The following is a 25,242-nucleotide window of genomic DNA, read 5'->3' as shown; positions in this document are numbered from 1 at the left end:
AAAAGAGCTTCATTGATGGGGGGGGGGGGGTGTCTGGGGGGGAGAGAAGAAACGCCACCCAAAACAAGACAAACAAAATAAAGACACTATAAGCCAATCCTATTCTGCGGGCCTTACAGTATTCAGATCTCACTCAGATTCTGCCGATACAACGGACTCCAAGGCAGATACCGATTCAACCCCTGTTGAGGACACAAGTTTGGGAGCTGATGCCACAGACCTTCTGATGACTCTAGACTGCAAGATAGATGCTTGAGCAGTATTAATGGGATCCATAATGGAAGAATTAAGCGATTGCATAAAACGCTCAAGTAAACTCATTGACATAATATCTGCGCTGTTAAAGAAAGTGGACAATATCGCTAAGGACACAGCTAAGCTAGTGGAGAATGCATCTTAGAAATCGGAGCAGGCAATAACTGCTAAAATGGCAGCCAATTTGCAAAAAACATTGCGATGCCGATCAGGGCCTGACGCAGGGCTGGCCTAGCCTAATGTTTCAGCTAAGCCTAACTGGGACTTTGAGGAAGTGTAAACTTCACCCCCAACGGAATTCAAAAAGGCACTTAAAAACAAGCGCTCTCGTGAGCATAGATATGTATTGCCGAAATTACCACCTTTGGAACTACAAAAACGCACAACGAAGTGTGAAGGTAAGAGCACGGGTGCCAAGCAAGACATAGTAAAAGGATCTACGCAAAAAAGTATGTGGCTGGGAGAGAAAACCAGAGCGCTAGGTAATAAGATCACAAAACAACTTAACATCCTAGGAAAAGGAGTTTGAGAAGGATAAAGCAGTATACAACCAGTAGCACTACAGCAAGCAGATATGACTAACAAAAAACAAGAGCTAAAGGTGGATCAAGTTAACTTTTCTCTGGTTGAAGAAAAAATGTATCTGTCTATCATCCATCCTAGTGCACTAAAAGATGGGGGCACTTGGGTAATATTGGAAGAAATAAACCCTTCAACATAGAGTACTTGCCTCAACACGTCAGTCCTCTTGTCAATATTTAAACAACTGACATATCTGGAGATCATCCAAAGTAGAGACCTACTAAAAATAGAACTACCAGAAATAAACAGCAGCACAAACTCGGCTCTAATAGTTTGCATCTCCCTTAATGGTCACCCTTTTGAAAACGCACGCTGATACCCTATTGAGGGTAGGCTTCACGTTAATTGCGTGTCAGGAAACTGCTGGTCACAAAGCAGAATTGGAGCAAAAAGATAAGAAATCTGCACCAGCATTAACCCAGCTGACGGAGAGAGAAGCGCTAATGGCAATGCAGGACTACAACTCACAAGTAGAGATGAAAACAGCGACTACCCTGTTTTGGAAGCCAATATGCTCAGATAATGGAGCAAACTGACAATGGAAGCCCACTAAGCTATCTTAGACTTCTGGAATTCACAAGGACATCGCTCCTTTTTGCTACATCCTAGAGGGCAACATTACTGATAGAGGCTGATATATTCCTATTACTTGGAGCCACAAAAAATTCCATATTGATGGTATCGGGTGCTGTTCAACAATGCCATAAAGCCCAAGAAGGGAAGGCCGAGTGGGGGCCTGGTTATAGGTGCCAAGACACACCGGAAACTTCTGCCGTGGTACAAGGAGAACCATTCACTGAACATGTTGATGGGAGTCTTGCAGTTCCCGTCTTCTCTTATACCGAACACACTAATGATTAATATTTATGACCCACCAGGAGGCCCCATGACTGAAATGTTACAATCCTCAATAACGGAAACCCTACTTTCTGATGTTTGTTAATCTGCTTAGAATCACATGCTGTGCATAGTCCAACAACCAGTGGTCACTGCGGAGTATTGCATTTTGTTTTTCGTAGTCGAAAAGGGTACGTCGACAAGGCCTGTCTGTAACACTATCCCTATAGTGATGTGCATTATACCCACAATCACTCACGCGTCTAGGTCCCTCAGATGTTTTTTTTTTCCACCCAGATATTGGTCGCCTTTATGCGGAGCTCCTCGAGGGAAATTGCAAAGACATTTACTCGACCCTTTGGTCGTTATTTAAGAACATATACATTAGAACACTCCTTCGTCGTAGCTGAGAAGCTGTTTCACTGCCGAATAAGAACTTCGACGGCGGTGACTTCGACGGAGGAGATCCTTCGGCGCTGCCGAACACGTGGCCTGGCCTCGCCGGCCTAAGACAGTAGGGAGAGGGGGTCGTTGGGACCTTTCTTGTTTCTGAGAATGCCTTTCTCTTTACACTCCCTTTCCTTCGGGGTCGTTCTCACGTTTAGCTGTATCCTCGGCTACGGAGAGGACTCCCTTTAGATTTTGTCCACGCTGCAAGGGCAAATTCACTTGGAAAGACTAGCACATACGGTGTAACCGTTGCTTGCCCCTCGACCACAAAGAGGACGGCTGGGCAGCCTGTAAGCTTCTTAAGCCTAAGACTTTAAAGGACCGCAGGGTCAAAAGGTGGGCAGCCTATGCCATGTCTAGGTCTGATTCCTCACCCGCCGCCGCCGAGTGTGACGAGGATAGTGGTAACCCGACCTCCACTTCCGAGGTTGTAGACCTCTCTAGGGAGTGTTCCCGCTCCTCGTCGTCTGTACCCGGCCCCGACAAGCTCGACTCACGCCCTGCTTATGGGGATGAACACCCCGGTGACAAACACAGAAAACACAAACATAAGCACACCACCCACGGCACGTCTTCGTCGAAGACAGCCCTAGCGCCTACCGGAATGCCCAGAATGGCCATGGTTCGCTTAACTTCTCACCATGCTTCCGCTGAGCCCAGCTCGCCTATTACAGCAGGGAGGCACGGTCATCCACCAAGACCCCTCAGAAGTTCACCCTCACAGCTTGGTTTTTTAACAGATCACACTAAGGCATCTGCACCTGTCACAGGCCAACCTAGACGTTATACAGGGTGCTAGGAGTGATTCTACCGGGGTCAAATACAAAAGCAAGTGGACTAGGTTTTGTCATTGGGTGGAATCAAAGGTTGATCCACTGACCTGCACGTTGGACAACGTGCTTTCCTTCTCTGCACACCTTGCACACTGGTGGGGGGGTACGTACAGGTAGACACATGCCGCACCTATCTGGCGGCCATCAGAGCCTACCGCAACACTGAGGAGGTGTTTTCATCCCCTAATCTGGTGGTTGACATCTGGCAGGCCTCACCAGGCTCTACCTGCTTACCAAGAAGCCACACCCGGTCTGGGACCTCAATGTGGTCTTGGGCGCCTTGCCGCATAAACCATTTGAACCAATGGCGTCCCCGGACATCAGGCTAGTCACCATTAATACAGCCCTCCTGGTGGGTCTTACATCTGCACGCAGGGTCAGCGAAATCCAGACACTGGTGGCTTGAGTACTTTATACTACTTTTCACAAGGACGAGGTGGTGCTTGGGAACTCACCCTGTGTTCTTACCTAAGGTAGTCTCCTCGTTTCAGCTGAATGAGGAGCTAGTGCTACCTACTTTCTTCACAGACCCTAAGAACAAAGCTCAGAGGGTACCGCACTATCTAGACGTCCGGCGTGCTCTAAAAATCTACCTGGACAGAACCAAGAGCTTCCGCAAATCAGGCTCTTTGTCGGCTTTGGTGGGTCCAAGCCAGGCTATCAGACTTCCAAGGCCTCCATAGCAAGGTGGATGGTTGATGCCTACGAGGGGCAGCACAAACCTCTTCCAGCAAACATGCATGCCCACGCTATCAGAGCCTAGGCCACGGCGGTTGCTTTCAGATGCACTTTCCTTGGCAGGTCATCCAGTAAGGCAGCTACATGGGCTACACCTTAGGCCTTCTGCAAGCACTACTGCTTGGATGCCAGCTCCAGGGCGTACATGGCCTTTGGTCAGGCAGTTTTAATGATCTTGTTTTCTTGAGAGGGCACCTCTCCACCCTGGGGCTACACTCAGTTATAATCGCCCATACAGTATGGAGGTAAGGGGACGGGGACGTAGAAGTAATTATAAGTTACTCACCATAGTTACTAATGTACTCCTAATCTATAGTCCCCTTTCCTCCATACGTCCCACCATCCTCCCTCCACCCCCTAATAAAACTGGTGTCATTAGGCAATGTTAATATTGTTGACGTGTCAAAGGTGACTGAGAAGTGGCACCGGTGGGCAGAGTCGGGGAGCGCATTCTCCCAGGGCCGCGCCCCTTTGCGCTTCTAAATTTAAAGGGGAAGATAATTTTTTCTGGTGAGAGGTTCAGTCTAGCGCCCATAGCAAGGGACGCCCATAAAGTCTGGAGGAAAGGGGTCTATAGACTAGGAGTACGTTAGTCACTACAGTGAGTAACTTTGAATTTAATCATGGCCATATAATACTATGAAAAATGACTACAATCATGACATATCACACAATACTAAATACATATACACAATCACTGGAGTAGGGCAATATACATATAAAACCTCCCGTAAAGCAATGTAAGTATTAGTATGCAGTACTACAGGTCCACAACCCTAATTTTAGAGATCCATCCCTCATGCCCAACAGTTCATCTAGGTTCCACACAGTTTTGTGAGATGTGAAAACATTTGTGTGGGGTTTCAGGGATCCAAAGAAGAGTTCCAAGTGGTAGAGGATTAGTTATTCTAACTATCAAGCGTCCCCAAAGTTCGTGCACAAGCAAGCAATGTAAAGACAAACTGTTGTAAAAGTTTCTGAAAGTTAACAAACTTTTAAAAGGGAGTTGGGGGTTCAGGTAAGGTTTGTTATAACTAAACACCCCTGCCCCCCCGTGCTATGATTCTTCTTCGGACTTGGCAGGTCTTCTGAAGAGGATCGGAGGTCATTTTTCGGCCTTGAGCTTCAGTCCCTGATGGCCTGGGATTGCAGGTTTGAGCACTTCTCCGGTTAGCGACAAATGCTGGTGCAAAGTCTTCAGGTTAGACCATGCAGAAGAAATGCAGGGCCCCTCAGCACAGGATGGGATGCAGGAAAGCTGTTTTGGATGGCCACTTGTCGTGGTCAGACTTTGCCTTCTATCCCATGTCCCATTGATACTGTAACCATGTAATTTGGCTGGGGTGAGTCTTGTAGCACATGCAATCCCCCAATTTCCAGGCCTCAATGTGGAACGGTGACGTCTGCAGCACGTTAGCCCAAACTCTGAGCTTGTCAGCCACTGGGTTATCCAAGGGCACTTCCGAATGTTCTTCGTAGGACTCCGAACTGATGTCCAGAATGGATGTTCCCTCCACTCCAAGGTATGTAGCTCCTTTGCAGGACTGCTGGAGGTCTGCAGGATCTCTTCAAAATGGGTGCAGGGGTGCTCTTCATATCCATACAACAGATGAGAGCAGAAACTACCACTAGCCAATCAAAGATCTGATGCCGCACGCACGCATGGAATGACTGGTGGCACAACTGAAAACAGTGTGTGGATTGGGACCAGACAGTCCCAACCCACTTCCTGGCAATAAACACACATGGCCATGTAGTAGCCTGTGAAAAGCCTTTGCTTTTCCGGGCACTGGAAGTCCATATAAGGATTTTCCTGGTCTAACAGGCTAGAAAGAAGCGTTAGTGACAAGATGGCCAAGGGACAAACGAAAAACCTTGTGGCATGGCCATGTTTGGTCACTAACCACAGTAGGTAGCCAAACGCGTTCAGGCTGAATTGAAAAACACAAAATAAAATGGTGAAACGTAACTGCTGTCACCAGCTGGTTCCTTAGCCATACCTAAAGTAACCAACAATCCTCTGGGTGTTAGTCTAGGGTAAAACAAAGTGTGTACCCCATTGTACTACATTGTAAGAGGCATTGAACAATGACACAAGTTTTACAAAAAGTGGCAACAAAGTAACAAGACAGAAGGAAACTGTGTTTACCGGTACTGACGCCTAAAGGATATCTGTTGCCCCATAACATATGAGCAAAGGCCAGTGCAGTGAAGATGAAGGCTTCACTGTACTGCAAAAACAGCCGGTCGGATTCAAAAATAAAAGCAACATGTTTGGGGGTCCATAAAAAGGGAACGAAAGGTGCTGTAAAGAGAAATCTTTCCTAACGGTCATCACTCTTCAGGGAGACTATTTCTATCTGGCAATGGGCCCTGTAACAAGACATTTGGATTAGGGTAGTTCATCTTGGCTGGGCTACAATATATACATGTGGGAATTGCACATCAACTCCTTGCCTCTTTCAGAGGGGGGCTTTCTGGATCTCGACCTGTTTGTCTCTGCAGAATTCCACATGCCCTGTGTTAGGCAAGATTGTATGCAGTACCCCTTTGGGAGACCACCAACCATGTCCTCCTGACAATAGGTAACCCAACCTTTGGTATAAGTCTGTACTACACAGGTTGGTATTGTGGCTGATCAGCCAGGCTTATCTCAAGAGGGGTCAATGTGAGCTGTAAGGTTTTTAGAGATTCACAGTGACCAATATTCCAAATAAACTCTTACACTCGGTTTCTTGATTATTACATAAATTAATAATAGCTTAGTCAGTTGAATAAGCCTTCTTCTGAAGGGAGCAATATATATGTAACACAAAAATACATTTCAAATACACACTTAGTTTCTCTAAATCAGCAAGTACCCATTTGGGATTGCGGACAGATTCTTCCTACACCCTTAGGTGACTTAAATAACTAGGACACTGTGGACATTAATATATCACTGGTACATTTATAGGAATACAGAGATTGGTCTCAAAGAAAAGGGTATAAAACGGAGGTGAAACAAACATTCTGAAGCAGGTAAGTACTTTTGAACCCCCCAATGCAAACTAAATTAACCCTTTCCTAGAGTAAAGGTAAAGCACAAAGTCAGAGGTAAGAAGAGTCGTTCAGGGGGCCAGGCCAGCAAATGGTAATTGAGCAAAAGTCGAAGTGCGCTGAAGCACTTCTTGCAGGCAAGTAGAAGTTTTTGTATGAGAATTAAATCACTGTAGGGCCACAAGCTGGGCAGCTTGTGAGGGGTAAAGCTGCAAGCATTTCTGCAAAAGCAACCAAGACACGTCTCCACTGAGAACTAGCAAGGCTAAACGACAAGAGGTAAGTCCTCTTAGTTTTACAGAAATTGGTTCCAGCTGGCTTCTGTTCCTTTGTAGGTCTGCAGATCCTGTTGTTCCTGGGCCTCAGTCGTGGGGACAAGAGAGAGGGCGCCTGGGGACTCCTGTACTACGAATTGAAGGTCAGCGGCAGCAATGGGCAAACTTCAGATCAGTGGCACTTTGCGGTTTCAGCTCCTCGCGGCTCTCGTAAATAGCACCACTGCGTTTCTCGGATACCACTATGGACTTTCCAGCACTCTGAGGTGGCTCAGGCTTGGTCAGTCCTGCTTCCTGGGAGTCCGGAGGATCTTCCTAGAGCTCGGGTACGACTTTAAAGACACTCACTCGATTCTGGTGTTCCTCTCCCTGGTACTTTGCTTCCTGCAGCAGCAATGGAAGCAATGCCAGCTCACAGAGGATTTCCAGATGATCTTGTCTTGGGGTTGATTGGTCCCACCAACCCAGGGGGAGAAGTCGTCCTTTGCAAGTCATCTCTAGTCGAGGCAAATTCAAAGCTTCAGCACTGCAGCAGGGCTTCACCGGGCAAACCAACGGTCCAGGTGTTGCAGCAGGTGCCTCTTCCAAGTTCTTCTTCAGATTCCTTCGTCCAGTGGTCGACTTTGCCTTTGAAGCAAAAAGCCTTGCCTTTTATGCAGGTTTCTCCAATTCATTGGCAGCCTCGCTGTCAATCACACAGAAGGGTGGCTGTCCTCTCAGGACAGCCCCTCCAGCCAATCACCCTTGGGTGCATTCCTGTAACCAAGGAGACAAATCACTTCCTGCCCCTGCCAGACATGCTGGTGCCAGAGGCGGGCTTCACTCGTGAATCCCGCCAAAGGCAAAATGAGCAAAGGGACCAAACCTGGTTTAGCGTGCAGAGTAAATCTCAAGAAGTATCTTTTCAACAAAAAAATGGCGTAAAAAAGACCAGGGCCATTTTAACAAAATGGACACCCATGGGTGCTTTACTGCAGCTGCAATTGCAGCCCGCGGTAGAAACACACAATGGTGCTCACAAAGGTAGTAAAAAGTAAACCACTGCCACCAGCCATTAATCGTGGAAAGGGTAACATCAAAATGTTACATAAGAAACTAGACAAAGGGGATACTAAGTAACCCCTCCAGCACCCTATTGTAAGATAGTGTGTGCTGGGTCTAGAATAGGGGTGTCACGGTATTAGTTTTATGACGGTACAATAACCTTCTTGCCTAATGACGGTATATCATGGTTATCGCCGTATAGCAGGTGGAGTTAACTAATCTTGACAAATATTTTCTAAAAGGTCATAAATTGTCAGGTTTATCATCACAAACAAAACCAGGCACCCCAGGCCAAAATTGGGCTTTTCAACATACTTTCCACTGAAATGCCACCCCTTGCTTCCACCAAAACACAAACACGTGTGGAAAGGGGGGGAGGGGGCTGCTGCAACTGGCAAAGCAAACTGAATAGATTTTCTTAAATGGTTCTTTAGGCTTTTAGCTCCCCCCACTGGCTACTGGTGAAGATGAACATGTTGCCATCTTGATAATCTGCATGCCACAGATCAATGGAGTCTGATGGTAGTATACGCTTGTATATACACACACACTCACACACTCTTTATGTTACAGCCTTTAGTTTACTTCCGGGCCAAAAGGTGTTCAGTAATCACAGACATGTTACCCTTTGGTATGGCAGCAGGGAATACCCACCGAGATGATTACATTTCGCAGTGTGACTTATATGTAAATTCAATGAAAGAACCAGGCAAATCCCCCATTGTCATATGTTTAGAAAACATTATCCATTATAAATATATAAACCCCAAAGCCACCAACCCAAAGTCCCGGGAGGATAGCTCAGCGGCAACGTACGTGCCTTGGAAGCAAGATGACACGAAGCAACACAGGTTCGATCCCTGGGTCCGCGCTTGGAAACCTCTGGGTGCTTAACTGCGTTATAAATACGCAACAAAGACAAAAACAATTACGCAACTAAATAAACAAAACCAATTTCTTTAACAGCGCCTCGATGCCCGCAGGCTGTGTGAGCGCTTTTAAAAAAATGTACATAAAAAAAACCTCTTCCTTCTTGGCACTGTATTTATTCTTCCTATTGCTAACATATTGCTTTTGTGTCAGGCACGTGTGGTTTATGGAATGGCATTAAAAACTGCTCAAACTGAAACTACTTAGCAGACGGCACATCCAACAGTGCAAGACCAAGACTGTGCAGCACTTGCTTACTGCAGCCTTTCCAAATCAGATTGAAAAGCCCACTTAACGGTATGAACGGTATACCGGTATAAACAATGTGACGGTTATTATTGTTCAATTAAGTGGTTCACGGTATCTTTAACGGTATACCGTAATACCGTTACATCCCTAGTCTAGAAAGTTACAAAGGTAATTCAAGTCAATTTCACTTTACTGCTCTTGGAAACAGTTTCCCCAAGAGAAGGTATTTAAACCTTTGGGAAATCTGAGACGTCCCTGTGTCACTGCACTGAAGGTGCTGTGTCACAATGTAAAGATGATGCCTATGGAGTTTCAGACTTCAAGGTCAAAAGAAACAGTCCAAATCACAGAAAAGTACATGTGTGGGGAAAAAGGTCTCACTCTCTTCAGGTTACAAATTAAAAGTCCTAAAGTCCAGCAAATAGAGCTGGGGGTTTCTAAGGTAGAAGGGAATTAGCACATTTCTGAGAATTCTCCTGAACACCCCCACTTTGCGTCATGGGCAGGGTCAAGGCTCCTTGGTTAAAGCATTGCAGCTGTGCCGGGATGACTGCAATGCCCCACCACCCACCTGCTTCGGAGGACCCTCAAAGTTCCAAAACTTAGTAGGCTGCACCATTATTTTGATTCCTCCCCACTGGCCATCAAAGACGTGGTTCTCGGACCGCCTACAGCTCATATCGCAGGACCCGGTCTATCAGCCAGTCCTCAGCAAGGGCTTCCTCACGCAGCAACACAGACTGGTGGAGCACCCATACCTGGCCAAGCTGGCCATGTGGGGCCTTGCTCGGGTTAGGTGAAGCGTCGCCCAGCGATCCTCTCAGTGAGCAATTGGGACATTATTCAGGAGGCTAGGAAACCTTCCACTCGCTCCCAGTACAAAAGTAAATGGACCAGATTCTTTCATTGGGCGCAGGAGCAGGACGTTGGAGCCCCTCACGTGCCCCCTAGACAGTGTTCTATCTTTCAAAAGGGATTGTCCTCCCACGTATTCCTCATCTTATGATGATTATCCTTCCAGCTTAAGCTGCTTCTGCTCTTTTTAGGACCGGGGGCACCGTGTGCCGTTGAGTCGATGTCCCTCGAGGGCCTTGTTCGACTGTCGACGTCATTAGTGTAAATGGTGCACGCAATGCCCATTAGCTCGGAAAAACAGAACTGAAGCAAACGCTTTGAAGAATTAGTGTGCTTCGGTTCTTCAATGAACTTGATCACTATTAACGTAAATGGAAATGTCTTCCCCGGCAGCTCCATCAACCCCTTAGATGGGCTTCAAGAAGTGCAAAGACCGTGGATCCAAGATGTCGATAACTGACCCCCACTGCATATGTCTGTGGTGTCTTGGTACAGGTCACTGTCAGGTGATGACTGAAAAGGTTCTGAGGGGCTCTGAGGGAGCGTAAAGGTAAGTATGTGGTGGGGAGGTTGCCTTTTAAAGTCTTTCGAAAAGTTCCAATGAAAATCTGTTGAGACGAGAGATTATCCTCGATGGAAACGGTCTAAAACTTCTCTATTGATAGGTCTATTGTGCTATTCTTCGTCTTCTAGGAATGCCAGGAAACTGCGTCACAGGTCACATTCGACCCCTAGTGATTCCTCGGCCGAAGTAATCAAATGTCCAACTAAGTTGGACTCCCCAGCTAAATAGGGCCCAACCCCCTCCAAGAATCAGCAGAAAGCCTATGCCCCTGTCGATCTGCATCAAGGCGGCAAAGGGAAGACTAAACCATTATAATCTTCGAATCCGAGCCATAAGCTGGTACTACATCGAATAATTTCGATCCGATTAAAAATCGGCATGGAGTTCAAGCCAGGAATCCAGAACATTGAGGGTTCCTTCGAAAAAACATAAAAAGTCGGTAACTCCGGCCTCGCTAACGCCATCTGTGTCTGAGCCGTCAACGCCAGTGTTGAAGTAGATTCTGACAATCTACTCCAACTTCATAGTTGTCTAAGTCAATAGTAACCCAGGAAAAGGTTTCCAAACCCTTGTTAAAGAGACTAAGTCTTTCACCTCAATCTATGAAGACAATGAGCCTGCAGATAATAATATACCATTTGGTTTCCAATATGGCACCCCAAATGTGCCAGAGGAGTTGATTTCTGAAGATTCTACGTTAAAAGACTTGTATGATAACCTACGATGAGTTAGTGGTATAGATGCTTCTCCAGAACTGGCATTTGGTCAACCAGCTCCTACTGACCCCGCTTACTCCTCATATAGGCAACTAATGAGCAAGGTGGTAGAATTTTTAGGTTAAAGCAGGCCTACGCCTTCTTTCGAGCAGGATGGCCTGACAGATATTTTGGATCAGGGTCCCCAAAGAGATCCAATTTTAACTTTTGACTTTCTTAAAGGGTTTCAGCAAATTGGGACACACCCGAGACTGAGGTTGCAGTAAATAAAACATTTTGCAAAAAAATATAGGCCATCCAGCAGTGACTCAGAGTACTTAAGAATGCACCCAAAACCAGAACGTTTGGTAGTCTACATCTACCAAGCAATCAGCATACCCCTCTATCCCTTCCGATAGGGATAAGAGTGGATGCTTGGTGGAGAAAAATATTTACTGCTGGTAGTATGGCTTTAAAATCAACAAACACAACCTGTGCCTCATCAAAGTTTACGTATACCGTGTGGGACTACGCAGCTATGGTGGCTGACCACAACCCAGAAGGAGAAGAAAAAGACGGCTTCCATCAACAATGGTAAGGAGGCAATGTGTGAATGCCTGTAGTCCAGTCTGGATGCTGCAGATGGCATCCGGAGATCCATGGCAACTATCGCAGTGTTGCACAGATTTGCGTGGTTGAGGAAATCCGGATTTGCACCCGATGTGCCATCTAGACTCCTCAATATGCCCTTTGACGGCTCAAGGCGGTTTGGCAGCAAGGCTGATGAAAGTCTGGAAAAGCTGCAGACCTCAAAAGCGGCAGCTAAATCTTAGTGCCTCAACAACCCGGTTCATCATCTTGGGGTGCAAAGTCATTTCAATTCTACTCCTCAGTTGGAAGAGGAAAAAAACCAGTCGGAGAAGATTTACTCGTGGTGGACGACGGGGAGATGCTAAGTCAGCCCAAGCAGCGGCAGTTTTACCTGGCAGGGTAATGGCGGTGGTGGCAGTGAGTCTCTGGGTGAGGGGTGGGGGTTAAGGATTCATGTCCACTTCTAACTGGACAATGGGCTGATCAGGGCACTTACACCTGACAAATCCCGGGAACATCTCAGCGTAACCTGCAACTCTCTTCACAGACTGGGCTTCTTTCAATTACAAGCAGTCCCTCATGATAGCATCTCTAAGGCTCCAGATTTATTGGAGCAGTCCTGGATGCTTCCTTTGAAAGCGTTGTCACCCGAGGTGAGGATTCAATGCAGTCTGCGGATGTTCTCTAAATGCCCAGTGTCTTCCGGCCTTTGATTGTTTTGAGGTTGCTCGGTCTCATGGCATCCTGCATGTGCCTGGTGCCAGAGCTTCGTATGAGAATGAGATCCCTCCATTGGGCTCTTGGGTTCCAATGGTCCCAATTCTCAGGCAGAATGTCAGACCACCAAGTTCTGAGCAATCTAGCATAAGACCTTCTGTGGTGGGCTTGCCAGGACAACATTCCGAAGGGTTAATCTTTTTAGCTGCCATGGCCAGAGATAACAGTAGTGACGGCCGCCTCACTCACAGGGTGGTAAGCCAACGCCATCGAGCTGACAATCTAAGGTCGGTGGTCTCCATCGGAGTCCAAACTACACATTAATCTTTTGCTGCTGAGGGCAATCAGACTAGCGCTGACAGCCTTTCTGCCCTCTGTACGGGTAAGGAATGTCCTAATAATGACGGACAAGACAGTGGCCATGTACTACCTCTACAAGGAGGTGGTGGGTCACTAACACTGTGCAGAGAAGCAATGCAGCTTTAGTTCTGGGCAGTTCAAGAAGGAAGGCGGACTTGTGCGAACTGATGTACGTGCAATCTAAGACTGTCACCCCTTTTACTATGTGTCACTTGTATAAGAATTAGGTACGCGCCCCCCCCCCCCCCCATGTGGGTTGTGATTCCAGTTTCTTCCACTTCCTGGGGGTGTTCTGGACCCATATTCCTCGGACGTGAGACCCCACGCCTATTCTCTCTGGAGGGATCCTCAACGTCTTCCATTCCCAAAATTGAAAGGCCTTTGGCACATGTGGTGGCCTGTTGCTTTCCCCTCCCAAGAGAACAGGCCAAAGGGAAATGTCGATTTGTTTGGTATTTTGTTGTCGATTAGAACTTTAGTCACTGGGCCTATTGCCCTTCTTTTCTGTAATGTGGTAGCCGCCAGATCTTGATACAGGAGAATGTGAGATCCGTTTATAGTAATGGCAGTCTGTCCTCTGGCCGCTCAGATCCTTTCCTTCTCTTCATGTGAGGCTAGTGCAGCGAGCACATCTCTTGGTCTTTCTCCCGTTCCCAACCTTTTGGGGCCAACCCTATGGATACGTATGTCCTCCAGGACAGAGTCCGCCAGGAGGGTTGCAGAACCTTATAGCTCTGAGTTTCAGATCTGCATCTATATTTGGCTCTTCTAGGCTTTTTGTACTTATATTTGACCTTTTTGAGCAGTTCTCCAGGTCTTCCGCCTTGATTTCCAGATTGTTGCAGTGGCTATTTGTTCCAGAAGATTTTAATTCTGGCAGCCAGACATTTCTGACAGGCCCTGCTCTGCGATGTCCACCCTGCCACCCAAAGCATTGATTTCTTCCCCGACTTCTTTCAGGGAGCTTTTTAGTTGTTTCAGCTTGACATTTGGTCCTTGAAGGTCTTTGTCATATGATCTTCCATACCCTTCAGGCAGTCCTTAAGGTCCTTGCTGAGTGCAATGTCGCTGTCTTCCTGTGGGCCCTCTACTCCTTTGTGCTGCTTACGTGCCTTTCTTGGTGCGTTCCTGTCTGTATTTTGCCTCCAGCACTGTTCCAATTGGCCCCTTTTCGTGTCCTTATTCAAGCCCTTTAGTGCTGCAGTCCGTTTCCCCTTACGCCTTGGCATCTGAGTAAGGTGAATGGTCCTCCTGGGTGCTTCCCGAACTCGCTGTATGTCTTTCCGGCCCTCCTATGGTTTATCAGTGCTTTTGTCCTCCTTATGTAGACTTGCTGGGGTCTACCCACGGCACAGTTGTGACTACTGTTGCCTGCAGTGATTAGCAATCTCCCCATTTCACTGCCCGTAGCGTTGCATGTCCCCCCCCCCCAATCATCTCGTCTGTGCTTGTCAGATCCTCCGCTGTGGCCTGCGGGTCCCGTGCATCTGTGCCCCACTGGCACCTTCCTGCCTGATTCCTCAGACAGATCACTGTGTGGTGCTGCTCAGCGTGGTCCGTTATTACGATTCCTAGTGGCGGGTGGGGTCCTAGGCTCTCCCCTCACCACTTGCTCCGAGCCTCCAGGCCTCTCTGCACTGATTTTGTCCCCAGCCCCTGCTTACTTCCCCGGCGCCGCCTATGCTTTACTTGGCGTCCTTACTTCTGTGGCGTGTTGCCGTCTATGGGTCGCCGCCTCTTAAGGTGAGCGGTCCTTGCATGTCCCTCTGACGATAAGGAGAGCGGCCGGATCTGTTTCTGGGACCCGCACAGGCTCTGCCTTTACCTGGGGGGAATCCACTCAGGTCACCATCCCTCGCCACGACTGGACCATCCGCTGCCAAGTATGTGCCTCACTGTGCCCCGGGCATGGGGGGGGGGGGGGGAGGATCCGCCTCTGTGCCCTGGGTCCTGGTAGCACTCTGCTGCCAGCAACCACGTTTCTCCCTTCGCTTCACCCCTGTGCCAGCTGCTACACGGGGCGAGATGCCACTGCCGATCAGTTCCCCCAGTCTGCCTCTGAACTGCATCGTGGGGAGGAAAATATTCGATCTTCCTTTAACTAGGCTTGATAAGTTACCACCATTATTTCGGCCGGTACGTAGTGATGAGAAGAGTGACTTCACACTGGCGGCCATCTTGGAATCCCACTATTTTTTTAAATCACTAACGGACCACTAGCCATGGCCTCCCCGGCTGTGCGCACCGTATTTTTTAAATCGCTAGTCATGGTCCGTGGGCGTGGCCTTTGGCTGGGCCCCCTGTCAATTTTCAAACACTACCAGCCAGAAGCGGAAAATGACTGCCATTTCAGAGCACAAGAGATATGATTGCCCCTGAGGAATGAACACACAACACTAAGGACAGAAACTTATATAAGTCGGGCTATGACGAGCACAGTGTGGAATAATAACAATTAATTTGGCACTGTTTTCAGGTTCCAACTTTGTGTTTCCTGTGCTTTTTAAATGTTTAAAATTTGTCTTTTCGCATTGTGTATATTGTATTGTAACATGTGCATATGCTTTTTAAATGTTTTAGATTTCTCTGTTAGGGTCTTGGGTTTTTGAATTCTTTTTTGAATATTAAAATGTGATTTGGAACATCTTTTGAGGACATATATACGTAAGATTGATGAATGTACAAGGTAATGTCATGGTATTACCATTGTGTGCATTTTGGACATTGTTAATGTTTATTAGGGATTAGACTCCTCCTTTGTTTGTAAAAGTCTTTGGAGTAGGCGACATGCCAGTTTATCGGGGGATGAGCCCAAGGTCTGTACCGTCAATTCAGCAAATCTGCACTTGCATTTCAGAGCGGCTAGATTGGAGTGATACCAGCTTTTGCGCTTGGAGGTGTGTTTCAGCCAGATTCTGACGACGGGGGCAAGAATGTCATGCGTGTTAGCAAGATGAAGTTTGGAGAGGACAGAGTCAGAGGGAGAGTTTAGGAGGAGAGGAAGTAGGAGGGGGTGATGGTGGAGGCAAATGCAACTGACACCTGTTTACTTGGACGAATGACTGCAAAGGAGGCAGGCAGTGCTGGTGGAGGCTGTCAGGCGGCTGAGAGGTCCAAAATGAGAAGATGGGAGAGAGTGGTCAGACCAGGCGAGGGGGCCATGACAGTGCCATTGTGATTGACATTACAGATGCACCTAGAGGATGAGAAGTGCGCCAAGAATACTCCCCATTTAGTGCCAACATTAATGGGCAAAGAGGAGTAAGGGGAGAGTGTACAGATTAGATGTGAGGTCCCGAAGTCAGGAGAAGGGACAGAGAAGAGGATATCACTGATGTCTGTAAGTAGCGCTGACGTAGGTGTCAGCAATAGGTAGGCCAGGGTTGGAGTCCAAGAGAACTTTTTTCTTCCATACTTCGTGATATTGATATTTTATTTCTATCGCGCTCGTACACAAGTGTTTCAGAGCGCGACAAGGCAAGGGAGGGGAACATGGGAGAACAAAACGGCGATCTAACTAGGCCCAGTGACATTGAGAACGTGCAAGTGCATGGGAGAGGGGGAGGGGAAACGTGCATGGAAGGAGGGAGAAGTAGAAAGTGCGAAGCAGAGAAGAAACGGATAAATAATAAAGGCAACAAACAGCGGTAATGCAGCCAGCAATTTGAAAGTGCTAGGTTTAAGTCGGCAGACAGGGTAGGTCTGATAAGTGCAGGAAGAAAAAGGGGGGGGGGGCTCTATTGGTACAGATACAAACCGCAGTGCAAGTGGTGGCCCGGAGGCAGTGCGGGAGGGTGAGCAGGTACCTGGGCCCGAAAGACAGAGGGTGGCCAGGTGCACAGTGCCAAGAGAACAGATCAGGAGGGGAGAGGGGGAGCAAAGGCAGATGAAAATAGGAAGGTCTTAAGGTGCTTCCGGAACCGGAGATGGTTCTCCAAGTTTTAGGGTGGCAGGGAGGCTATTCCAGAGGGAGGCCCCAGCCGAAGACCGAGATCTACCCCCTGCTCGTTTCTTTGAAAAACGACTGACCCTGAGGGAGTTGGAGGTAGAGGAGCGAAGAGCTCGAGAGGGGAGGTATTTGCGGAGGGATAGCTGATGTTATTTTGGACCCAGGCCCCAGAAAGCCTTGTGGACAACGCAGAGGGTTTTGAATTTAATCCTTGCATCCACTGGGAGCCGGTGGGGAGATTTCAGAGCTGGAGAGATGCGATCCCAGGGCTTGAGGCCAAGGACAAGTCTCGCAGTCCTGTTCTGGATTAGTTGCAGATGGCGGAGAGTAGAGGAGGTAAATTTAGAAAGAGGATGTTACAATAGTCCAAGCTAGAGAACCAGAGCTAGGGATACCATGAGCGTCTGGGGGAAGGAGAGGAAAGGCAGAGTACCTCTGAGGAGGTGCAGTCGGAAATTTGACTTTTTAGAGACCTCAGATGTGGGCGGAAAAGGAAAGGGTGGAGTCAAAGATGACCCCGAGGTTCTTAGCCTCGCATGTGGGGGTAGGAGGGCCAAGGGAGGCCGGCCAGAGAGTGAGGGGAAAGGATGGTTGCAGGTGTGCCGAGAAGGAGGATCTCCGTCTTGCTGGTATTCAAAGATCATTGGCGGAATACCAATCTTGAATGGCAGTTAGGCAATCGGAGATGAGAGAGGGAGAGGAGGTGGCAGAGGGCAGCCTGACAATGAGTTGTGTCGTCCGCGGAGCACTGGAATTTTGAGCAGAAAGTGCTTACCCTCAGGGATAAGAGCACTGCCCTGCCACAGCCCTGGCAGTGCTGCAGATTAAAGTTAAGGGCAGGCTGGAATGAAAAGCGGCACAGCATTAAAATGCAGTGCGACGGCCAGCCACGTCCCATTAAACAAATATATTACCCAATAAACAACTATATGGCCGAAACCAAATGGCTGTGAAAAGAACTAAAAAAGCATTGGTATTCCACTGGCTACCCTACTGGTAAATTTGTATTACTAATGTGGAAAACTAAATTACAGATGCCACCATCCTACTCCACACCACCATTGCAAGGTGAAAAATAATCAACCTGGGGCCAACTTTCACCCCAGTTCTAGTAGCTACACCTGTTACTAGAGGAGCGCAGATAAAAAAGGGTTATATTTGCTGGATAAATGTCAGTAGATGCACATCTGACCACAAAAATGAGGTCAAAGATGCAAGAAAAGCACAATTTTTTGTTTATACTGTAAATGGGACAGCAGACCCCTCAAAATTAGTATTCTGCCCTAGCTGTAATTAAAATAATTATTTTCCAAGCAATAAACTTCATTTTGGCAATGTGAAAATCTTTAGCACTGCTTTTTTTTGTTTTGTTCCCATGAGCTGGGTCAACAGATGAAAGTTGAAGGCATAACCACTCTGCCCACTCCCTCTCCCACTTCATTTGTTTTATTTGTAATTGGTGGCATGAATAAGTCAATTACTAGATTGGTGGTGTATTTGTATTTTGTATTTGTTTATTTATAACGCGCAAACCAACAGGCCCAAGGGCATCAGGGCGCAATTTGTACAAGGTTGCAAGAAAAGAACATACAGGGATATAAATTACAATAAAAGTGTGTCAAAACAGCAAAAAACAAACTTAATAATTACAAATATTACACAGGGTACAGTAACCCTAGGCTGTGGGAGATCCCTAATGTGGGAGATCAGCTTTTTGCCTAGAGCTGAAGTCACATTATGCCATATATGGTTATCGCATGTCCCTCTGTTTGATTCAAATTTTAAATGACAATTCTGTGGTTGGTATTCAGTTTATTTCAATATTTCCAATATTTTCTTTTGTGTAGCTATGAAATTAATGACTGCATTGGTGAACGTGGCTCTGAATCTTAGTATTAATATGGATAATACACAGAGGCAATACGAAACTGAGCGAAACAAGATTATTGGTAAAAGAGCCAATGACCGGCTAGAGCTGCTACTACAGAAAAGAAAAGAGGTAAGAAACACATTGTTAGTGCATATGTTAAAGTTTTTAATATGTTTCACACGAGAAAAAGACCTTACATTTTTCTTGGAATGCCTTTTTATAGATTCTCACGGTTTGAATTTTCCACTAAAATGCTTTTGAATGGTAGAAATGGTGTCATTAAATGAAAATATAGACTGCATACCTGTAATTCTATGATTAAGTCTCTTTTTGCATGAGGCATCCTCTATAACTATGTGACTAGGACAAAGAGAGGTTGATGGAAAAAACAATGGCATAGTGGGAAAGGGTGCAATTAATGTGCCAATGATGCTATAATGTGCCAACATTTTAACCAAAACAGCCAAAGTTGATAGTTTGAAATTGATTTGTTATAAATATTGTTTTACAGCTTCAAGAAAATCAAGATGAAATAGAAAATATGATGAATGCAATATTTAAAGGGGTTTTTGTGCATAGATACCGGTAAGTAATTTGATTACTGCTTACTTTTAAGCGATCCAGCATTGCCTATTAATTGGACAACTAGATGCAGTTTTCAGCCGTTAAATAGTGTGTATTGCAATTCCTGTTTAGAATGTAGTGATTTCTCCCTTCTAATCCTAGGCAATTTGTTTTTACTTCAGTTTCCCCCTAGCTCACGTTGTTTGCTTTGTTGAATCTGTCAAGGTCCATTCTCAGGAAGGATCCAGCTTGTCCAAGAATACTGAGTAACCGTGTTGGGGTGAGAATACTTGAGTTCTATTTTTAGTTCCCAGATATATCTGCCTACTTGGCTTACAGGGTGATTACTCTGTTATCCAGACTCTAAAAGAAGCAGTGTAGCAAAATCGTCAACGCAAACCGTTTGAAAGGTGCATGGTTAAACGGCACAGTAAACACTCAAGTCACAATGTCCTCTTTTCCATGGTCACATGAGTGTCTTTGTGGAAAGCTCTCATCTGAGAGATTGAGAATGTGTCATCCAGGATGCACCTGCTTTTTATTTTCCACTCACGCAGGTCCTTGTCCTGCAACTTCTGTACCATGTGGCGCCTGCGGTGACCTCACAGAATTACTGTCTGAGCAGCATGTATTCGCTCATAAGTGAGTTATTTTAAACAGAATTAAGACGGAAAACCTGTTGCACTAACAAAAGTCAATTGGTTTAATAGTCCATTCCTATTGTCTGGAGAACATTTGTTATATAGGTTATTCTAAAATTATGTTAAAAAGGCAAGAATAACAAAACCATGTGATTGGTCTAATTTGGTCTTTTCTAAAACGTGAGCTAACTGGGTCCTAAAATGTTGAATAGTACAGAAGGAGTAGAATGGGCCACACAAATGAGGCACCTATGTCTCTTAAAAAAAAATGTAGTTCTGATTGCTCCAGAGGTCCCCCAATGTATTGTGTTGATTGTGTTTTCACCAAAGCACTGGACAGGATTAGGCAAGGGTACAGTATAAAACGATGAAGAAATACTAAATGCATAATAGATAATGGCAACATGCTCCATTGCTTGAGGGCAAGGCGAGCAAATGAGGAAAAGCGTTTCTGGGCATGTCATGAAATTAAAGATTGAGACGGGGTCTGTAGATCGGGATGAGAGAAAAAAGACCTAGGACATGGATATATTTGAAAATAAAGAGTGGAAAAATAAGTTGAGCAAAAGGAAGTGAAGAGATGGAAAGAAGGCAAGCAGTACTAGAAATAAGAGGAACAAGACCAAAAAGGAGCCATAGAGGAATATTAAAGATGGAAGGAAGAAAACCAAGTTGGTTACATGGAAGTCAGACTTGAATGGCAGGCAGGAGTCCTGTCCGGAAAAAGATCAGGACATGATGCAGAGCTTTGTAGAATGAATAGATTGAGGGGGGAAGAGCTTTACTTATATTAGAGATGGCACCACCAACAGCAATTAGCAGTGTTTGAAATAGGAAGACTTAGAATGTGGAATTGACAGTGAAATCAAAATGACAATCTTAGGCAGAGCAAGGAGGAGGATCGAGTAGAAAGATGGTGGGCAGGAGCGGTGATTAAGGGAGGACTGTTGGGAAAGATTTCTATTTTTGCAACTTTCCCTCCATAGTTTGTGGACCCTTTTTTACTTTTTTCTGTTTTTGAACCCGTTTTCACTTTTTGAAGGGAAGTAAAGCTTCACTTCCCTTGTCTTTTCCTCATTTGTTATGAGGAAACTGATTAGTCAGACTTTAGTTCTAGGTTTCCCTTTTTGCACTGTGACTTCATAACATTTTTTTTATTAAATCATTTGGTTGAAGGAATCAACCTTTAATTCACATTTACAATCAAAAATAATTACAATTCAAACATAACCATTAAAGATTTTAAAAACCTTGAGAAATCACAATTTTTATTTCGAAGGGATTGTGTCCTCCGACGTATTCCTTATCTTAGATATCTCCTTCCAGCTCTGCTGGCCTCGGAAATTTTTTCTCTAGAGGGCGCTGCGCGTCGACGCGCGTCGACGTCCGCCGAGTCGATGTCCCTCGACAGCCGCCGTATCGACGTCATCCTGCCTATAAAGGCCACGCGCAGCGTCCGTTGCTCAGTTCCGTTTTTCCGCGCTTACTCAGTGCCTCGGAATACTGTTGCTCAGTTTTTGTCAAGTTAATCCTATTTACCTCGAGATATTCGATCCGTACTCGATGGCTTCCTCGTCGGAACCGACAACTCCTCGGTCCGGCTTCAAAAAATGCCGAGATTGTGGTAAAAAGATGTCGCTGACTGACCCCCACAGAGTTTGTCTGTGGTGTTTGGGAGCTGAACACCATTGTTCGGAGTGCGAGGACTGTATGTCCATGACAGCTAAGGCCCTGAAGGAGCGTAGGGGGAAGCTGGAGAAAGGTAAGACTTTTAAAGCTTCTTCTTCCTCGACGAAGTCGAGACATTCGTCTCCTCGTCACCATTCGCGCTCCAGGTCTCGGAGTGGGTCCCATCACTCCTCGAGATCGAAGCACTCGAAGAGGAGACGTCGAAGATCCCCTTCTCCGTCCTCCTCTTCCTCTGTTTCTCCAAAGAGAATCCCTTGCCCCAAGAAACATAGTTCCCGGGCTGAATGGGAGGAATTCCGCAAAAATATGATGTGCGTCTTCGAGAAAACGGCCTCGATCCCCTCGAAGACTGCCGAGAGCGATGCTCTGGTCGAAAGACCCGAAGGTCAAAAACGCAGCGAGTCGCAGTACCTGGCGAAGGAAGCTTCTCGACCGCCTCTCGAACCCTCGAGTAAGGCTATGACCTCAAAACCTTCTTCGAAGGTTCCATCGCCGAAGGTTCCGTCGACGCCGACGTCTTCGACGCTGTTGTCGAAGGGACCTTCGACACACGGGTCTGTCGACTCGACGCCATCTTAGACACCGGCGTCGACGCCAAGAAAAGTCACTGTTATGACGCACCCAGTGGCTATCCCCAGGTCCTCGATGACGATGGCGTCGAGGTTGTCTACTTCCTCGAGCAGAATCCCAATTTTGTCGATGTCATCGAGGCCTCCGCCTTTGTTTTCGATGCCACGCCCGAAGCCTTCGGAGTCGACGACATCGACGTTTTCGAGGCCGATTATGACAAGTTTGGCACCCTCTGCCTTGGAGATGGGGTTTACACCCTATATGAGTTCAGAACAATTGAGAACTATGTCCTCAATTATGGAAGAGGGTGAACTATCTGAACAGGAAGACACATTTGAGTTGCAGGGACCTGCAACCCCAGTTAGAGAGGAGTTAACCTCTGAAGAACGCAGGTTAAAGGATCTTCATGATTCCTTACATGAGGCAAGTGGGTTAGACACTTCCCCTGAGGTGGAGTTTGCTAGGCCAGACCCGGGGGAGCATGCTGAAACCCCCTATAGAGCCTTAATGGCCAGGATCATAGAATTTATGGGGTGGTCTGCACCTTCACAGTCTTTCCAACAAGATGACCTTACGGATATTCTTGACAAAGGTCCACAGGAGGATCCTGTAGTGCCCTTTCATAAAGCTCTTCAGAGGAAGATTATGACGAACTGGGAAACCCCAGATGTCGTCCCGGCAGTAAATAAAAAACTGTCTACAAAATACAGGGTATCTTCTGCAGACCCGGAGTTTTTGTCAAAACACCCATCCCCAGAAAGTCTGGTGGTACAGGCAGCATCTTCTACTGACGTCAAGACTGCTTACCCTACCGTCCCACAGGACAGGGACGATAAGAAATATGATGCTATGGCAAAGAAAGTTTTTTCGGCATGTAGCATGGCGTTAAAATCTGTTAATGCTACTTGCACCCTTGCTAGATTCAGCCATACACTTTGAGAGTGTGCTTCTACAGCGGCTGACTGCATCCCGGAGGGAGAAGAAAGGGATGCGTTCCTGAATATCATACAGGACGGTAAAGACGCTATGTGCGAATCCCTCCAGACGGGCATTGATTCGGCTGACAGTATCAGCAGAGCAATGGCGGCAAGTACAACAACCAGGAGATTCGCTTGGTTGAGAAAGTCTGGTTTTGCCCCAGATGTGCAAGCCAGGCTCTTGAACATGCCATTCGATGGCTCTTCTTTGTTCGGGAAAAAGGCGGATGACAGTTTAGAGAAACTGCAAACATCAAAAGCAGCAGCAAAATCCCTAGGCGCTGCAATCCATCAGACACCTTTTCGTCCCACAGGAACCTCTGCGAGGGGCAAGTCCTTTCGCTTCTACTCCGCATTCGGAAGAGGTAGAGGACGACCGGCTCAAAGGGGACAAAGAAGAACTACCCGAGGTGGACGGGGTAGATATTCAAAAGCCGCAGCAACAGCAGGTGCCTCTTTACCATCGGCATCTGCATCAGCCGCCCCAAAACCACTCTGAGGACTTCACTCATAGGACACGTGTAGGAGGAAGGTTAACTCCATCTGGCGGAATGGCAGGCTATCACGTCAGATGCTTGAGCATTGGAAACGGTTGCCCAAGGTTACTGCCTGCCTCTCCTACGCATACCTCAGTCATCCACCGGGGATCAGCTCTCAAAGCTCCAGATCCGCTCCTCTTGCAGGAAATTTTGGACCTGCTAGAGAAAGGTGCCATAGAACCGGTACCTGTAGCGGAGAGGAACAAGGGCTGGTACTCCCCTTACTTTCTCATTCCAAAGAATGAGAAAGGTATCTCTCGACCTTGAGTACGCTTATTTCCATGTGCCTATCCATCTGAAACACAGGAAATACCTGAGGTTCGCAATTGGAAACTCATCAATTTCGAGTGCTGCCATTTGGGCTGACCTCCTCCCCGAGGGTCTTCACCAAGTTAATGTCGGTAGTGGCGGCAAGTCTAAGGAGGGAAGGGATTCACGTCTACCCCTACCTGGACGATTGGTTGATCAGAGCTGTATCTTCGGAACAAGCTCAGATCCAGCTAGATCATGTTTGCCACTCCCTTCACAGACTGGGCTTCTCCCTCAATTTAAAGAAGTCACAAATGATACCATCGCAGAGGCTCCAGTTCATTGGAGCGATCCTGGACACTTCCCTGGGAAAAGCCTCGCCACCAGAGGTGAGGGCTCAAGATATTCTACAGATGGTTACCAAGTTTCAAAATGCCCAACGTCTCCCAGCCTTCGACTTTTTGAGGTTGCTAGGCCTCATGGCATCCTGCATTTTCCTAGTGCCAGAGGCTCGCCTGAGAATGAGATCCCTCCAGTGGGCACTGAGAACTCAGTGGTCACAATTCTCAGGGAGAATGACAGATCTTCTTCAGGTTCCCGACAGGGTGGCTCAAGACCTTCAGTGGTGGGCCTGTCAGGAGAACATTCTGAAAGGAGAGCAGTTTTGGCAACCCTGGCCGGAGAGAACAGTAGTCACGGATGCCTCACTCATGGGATGGGGAGCCCACGCCAACGACTTGACCATCAGCGGTCGTTGGTCTCCATCGGAGTCCAACTACATATCAACCTGTTAGAGCTGAGGGCCATCAGACTTGCGCTGAAGGCTTTTCTGCCATCTGTACAAGGACAGAATGTCCTGATAATGACGGACAACACAGTGGCCATGCATTACCTCAACAAAAGAGGAGGCGTAGGATCACTACCTCTGTGCAGAGAGGCGATGCAGCTCTGGTTTTGGGCAATCCAAGAAGGAATCTCTCTATCGGCAGTTCACCTAGCCGGAGAGAAGAACTTGACAGTGGACGCTCTGAGCAGGCAGAGCACAGTCTCCCACGAGTGGGAACTAGCTCAGGAAGTCCTTCAAGAGATCTTCGCCCTTTGGGGAACCCCTCAGGTGGATCTGTTCGCCACCAGTGTCAACAGGAAGTGCGATCTGTTCAAGGGAATTTCCCCCGAGAG

General features: G+C 47.0%; 1 protein-coding gene across 6 annotated transcripts in view; it reads left to right on the top strand.

The window, feature by feature from the left end:
* Window positions 1–25,242, top strand: part of STAG2 (STAG2 cohesin complex component) — a 2,060,662-nt gene that overhangs the window by 609,567 nt on the left and 1,425,853 nt on the right. For all 6 annotated transcript variants that reach the window (XM_069612659.1, XM_069612661.1, XM_069612663.1 and 3 more), the window contains exons 10-11: window positions 18,812–18,963; window positions 19,346–19,419. In XM_069612659.1, the coding sequence (XP_069468760.1) occupies window positions 18,812–18,963; window positions 19,346–19,419 (226 nt within the window). The remainder of the gene's footprint in view (window positions 1–18,811; window positions 18,964–19,345; window positions 19,420–25,242) is intronic.

Source organism: Ambystoma mexicanum, chromosome 5p (assembly GCF_040938575.1).
Source record: "Ambystoma mexicanum isolate Mex_15411 chromosome 5p, UKY_AmexF1_1, whole genome shotgun sequence".
In the NCBI taxonomy this organism is placed as follows: Eukaryota; Metazoa; Chordata; class Amphibia; order Caudata; family Ambystomatidae; genus Ambystoma; species Ambystoma mexicanum.
The sequence above is the reverse complement of the archived record's forward strand: the minus strand, read 5'-3'. Positions and strand labels throughout refer to the sequence as shown.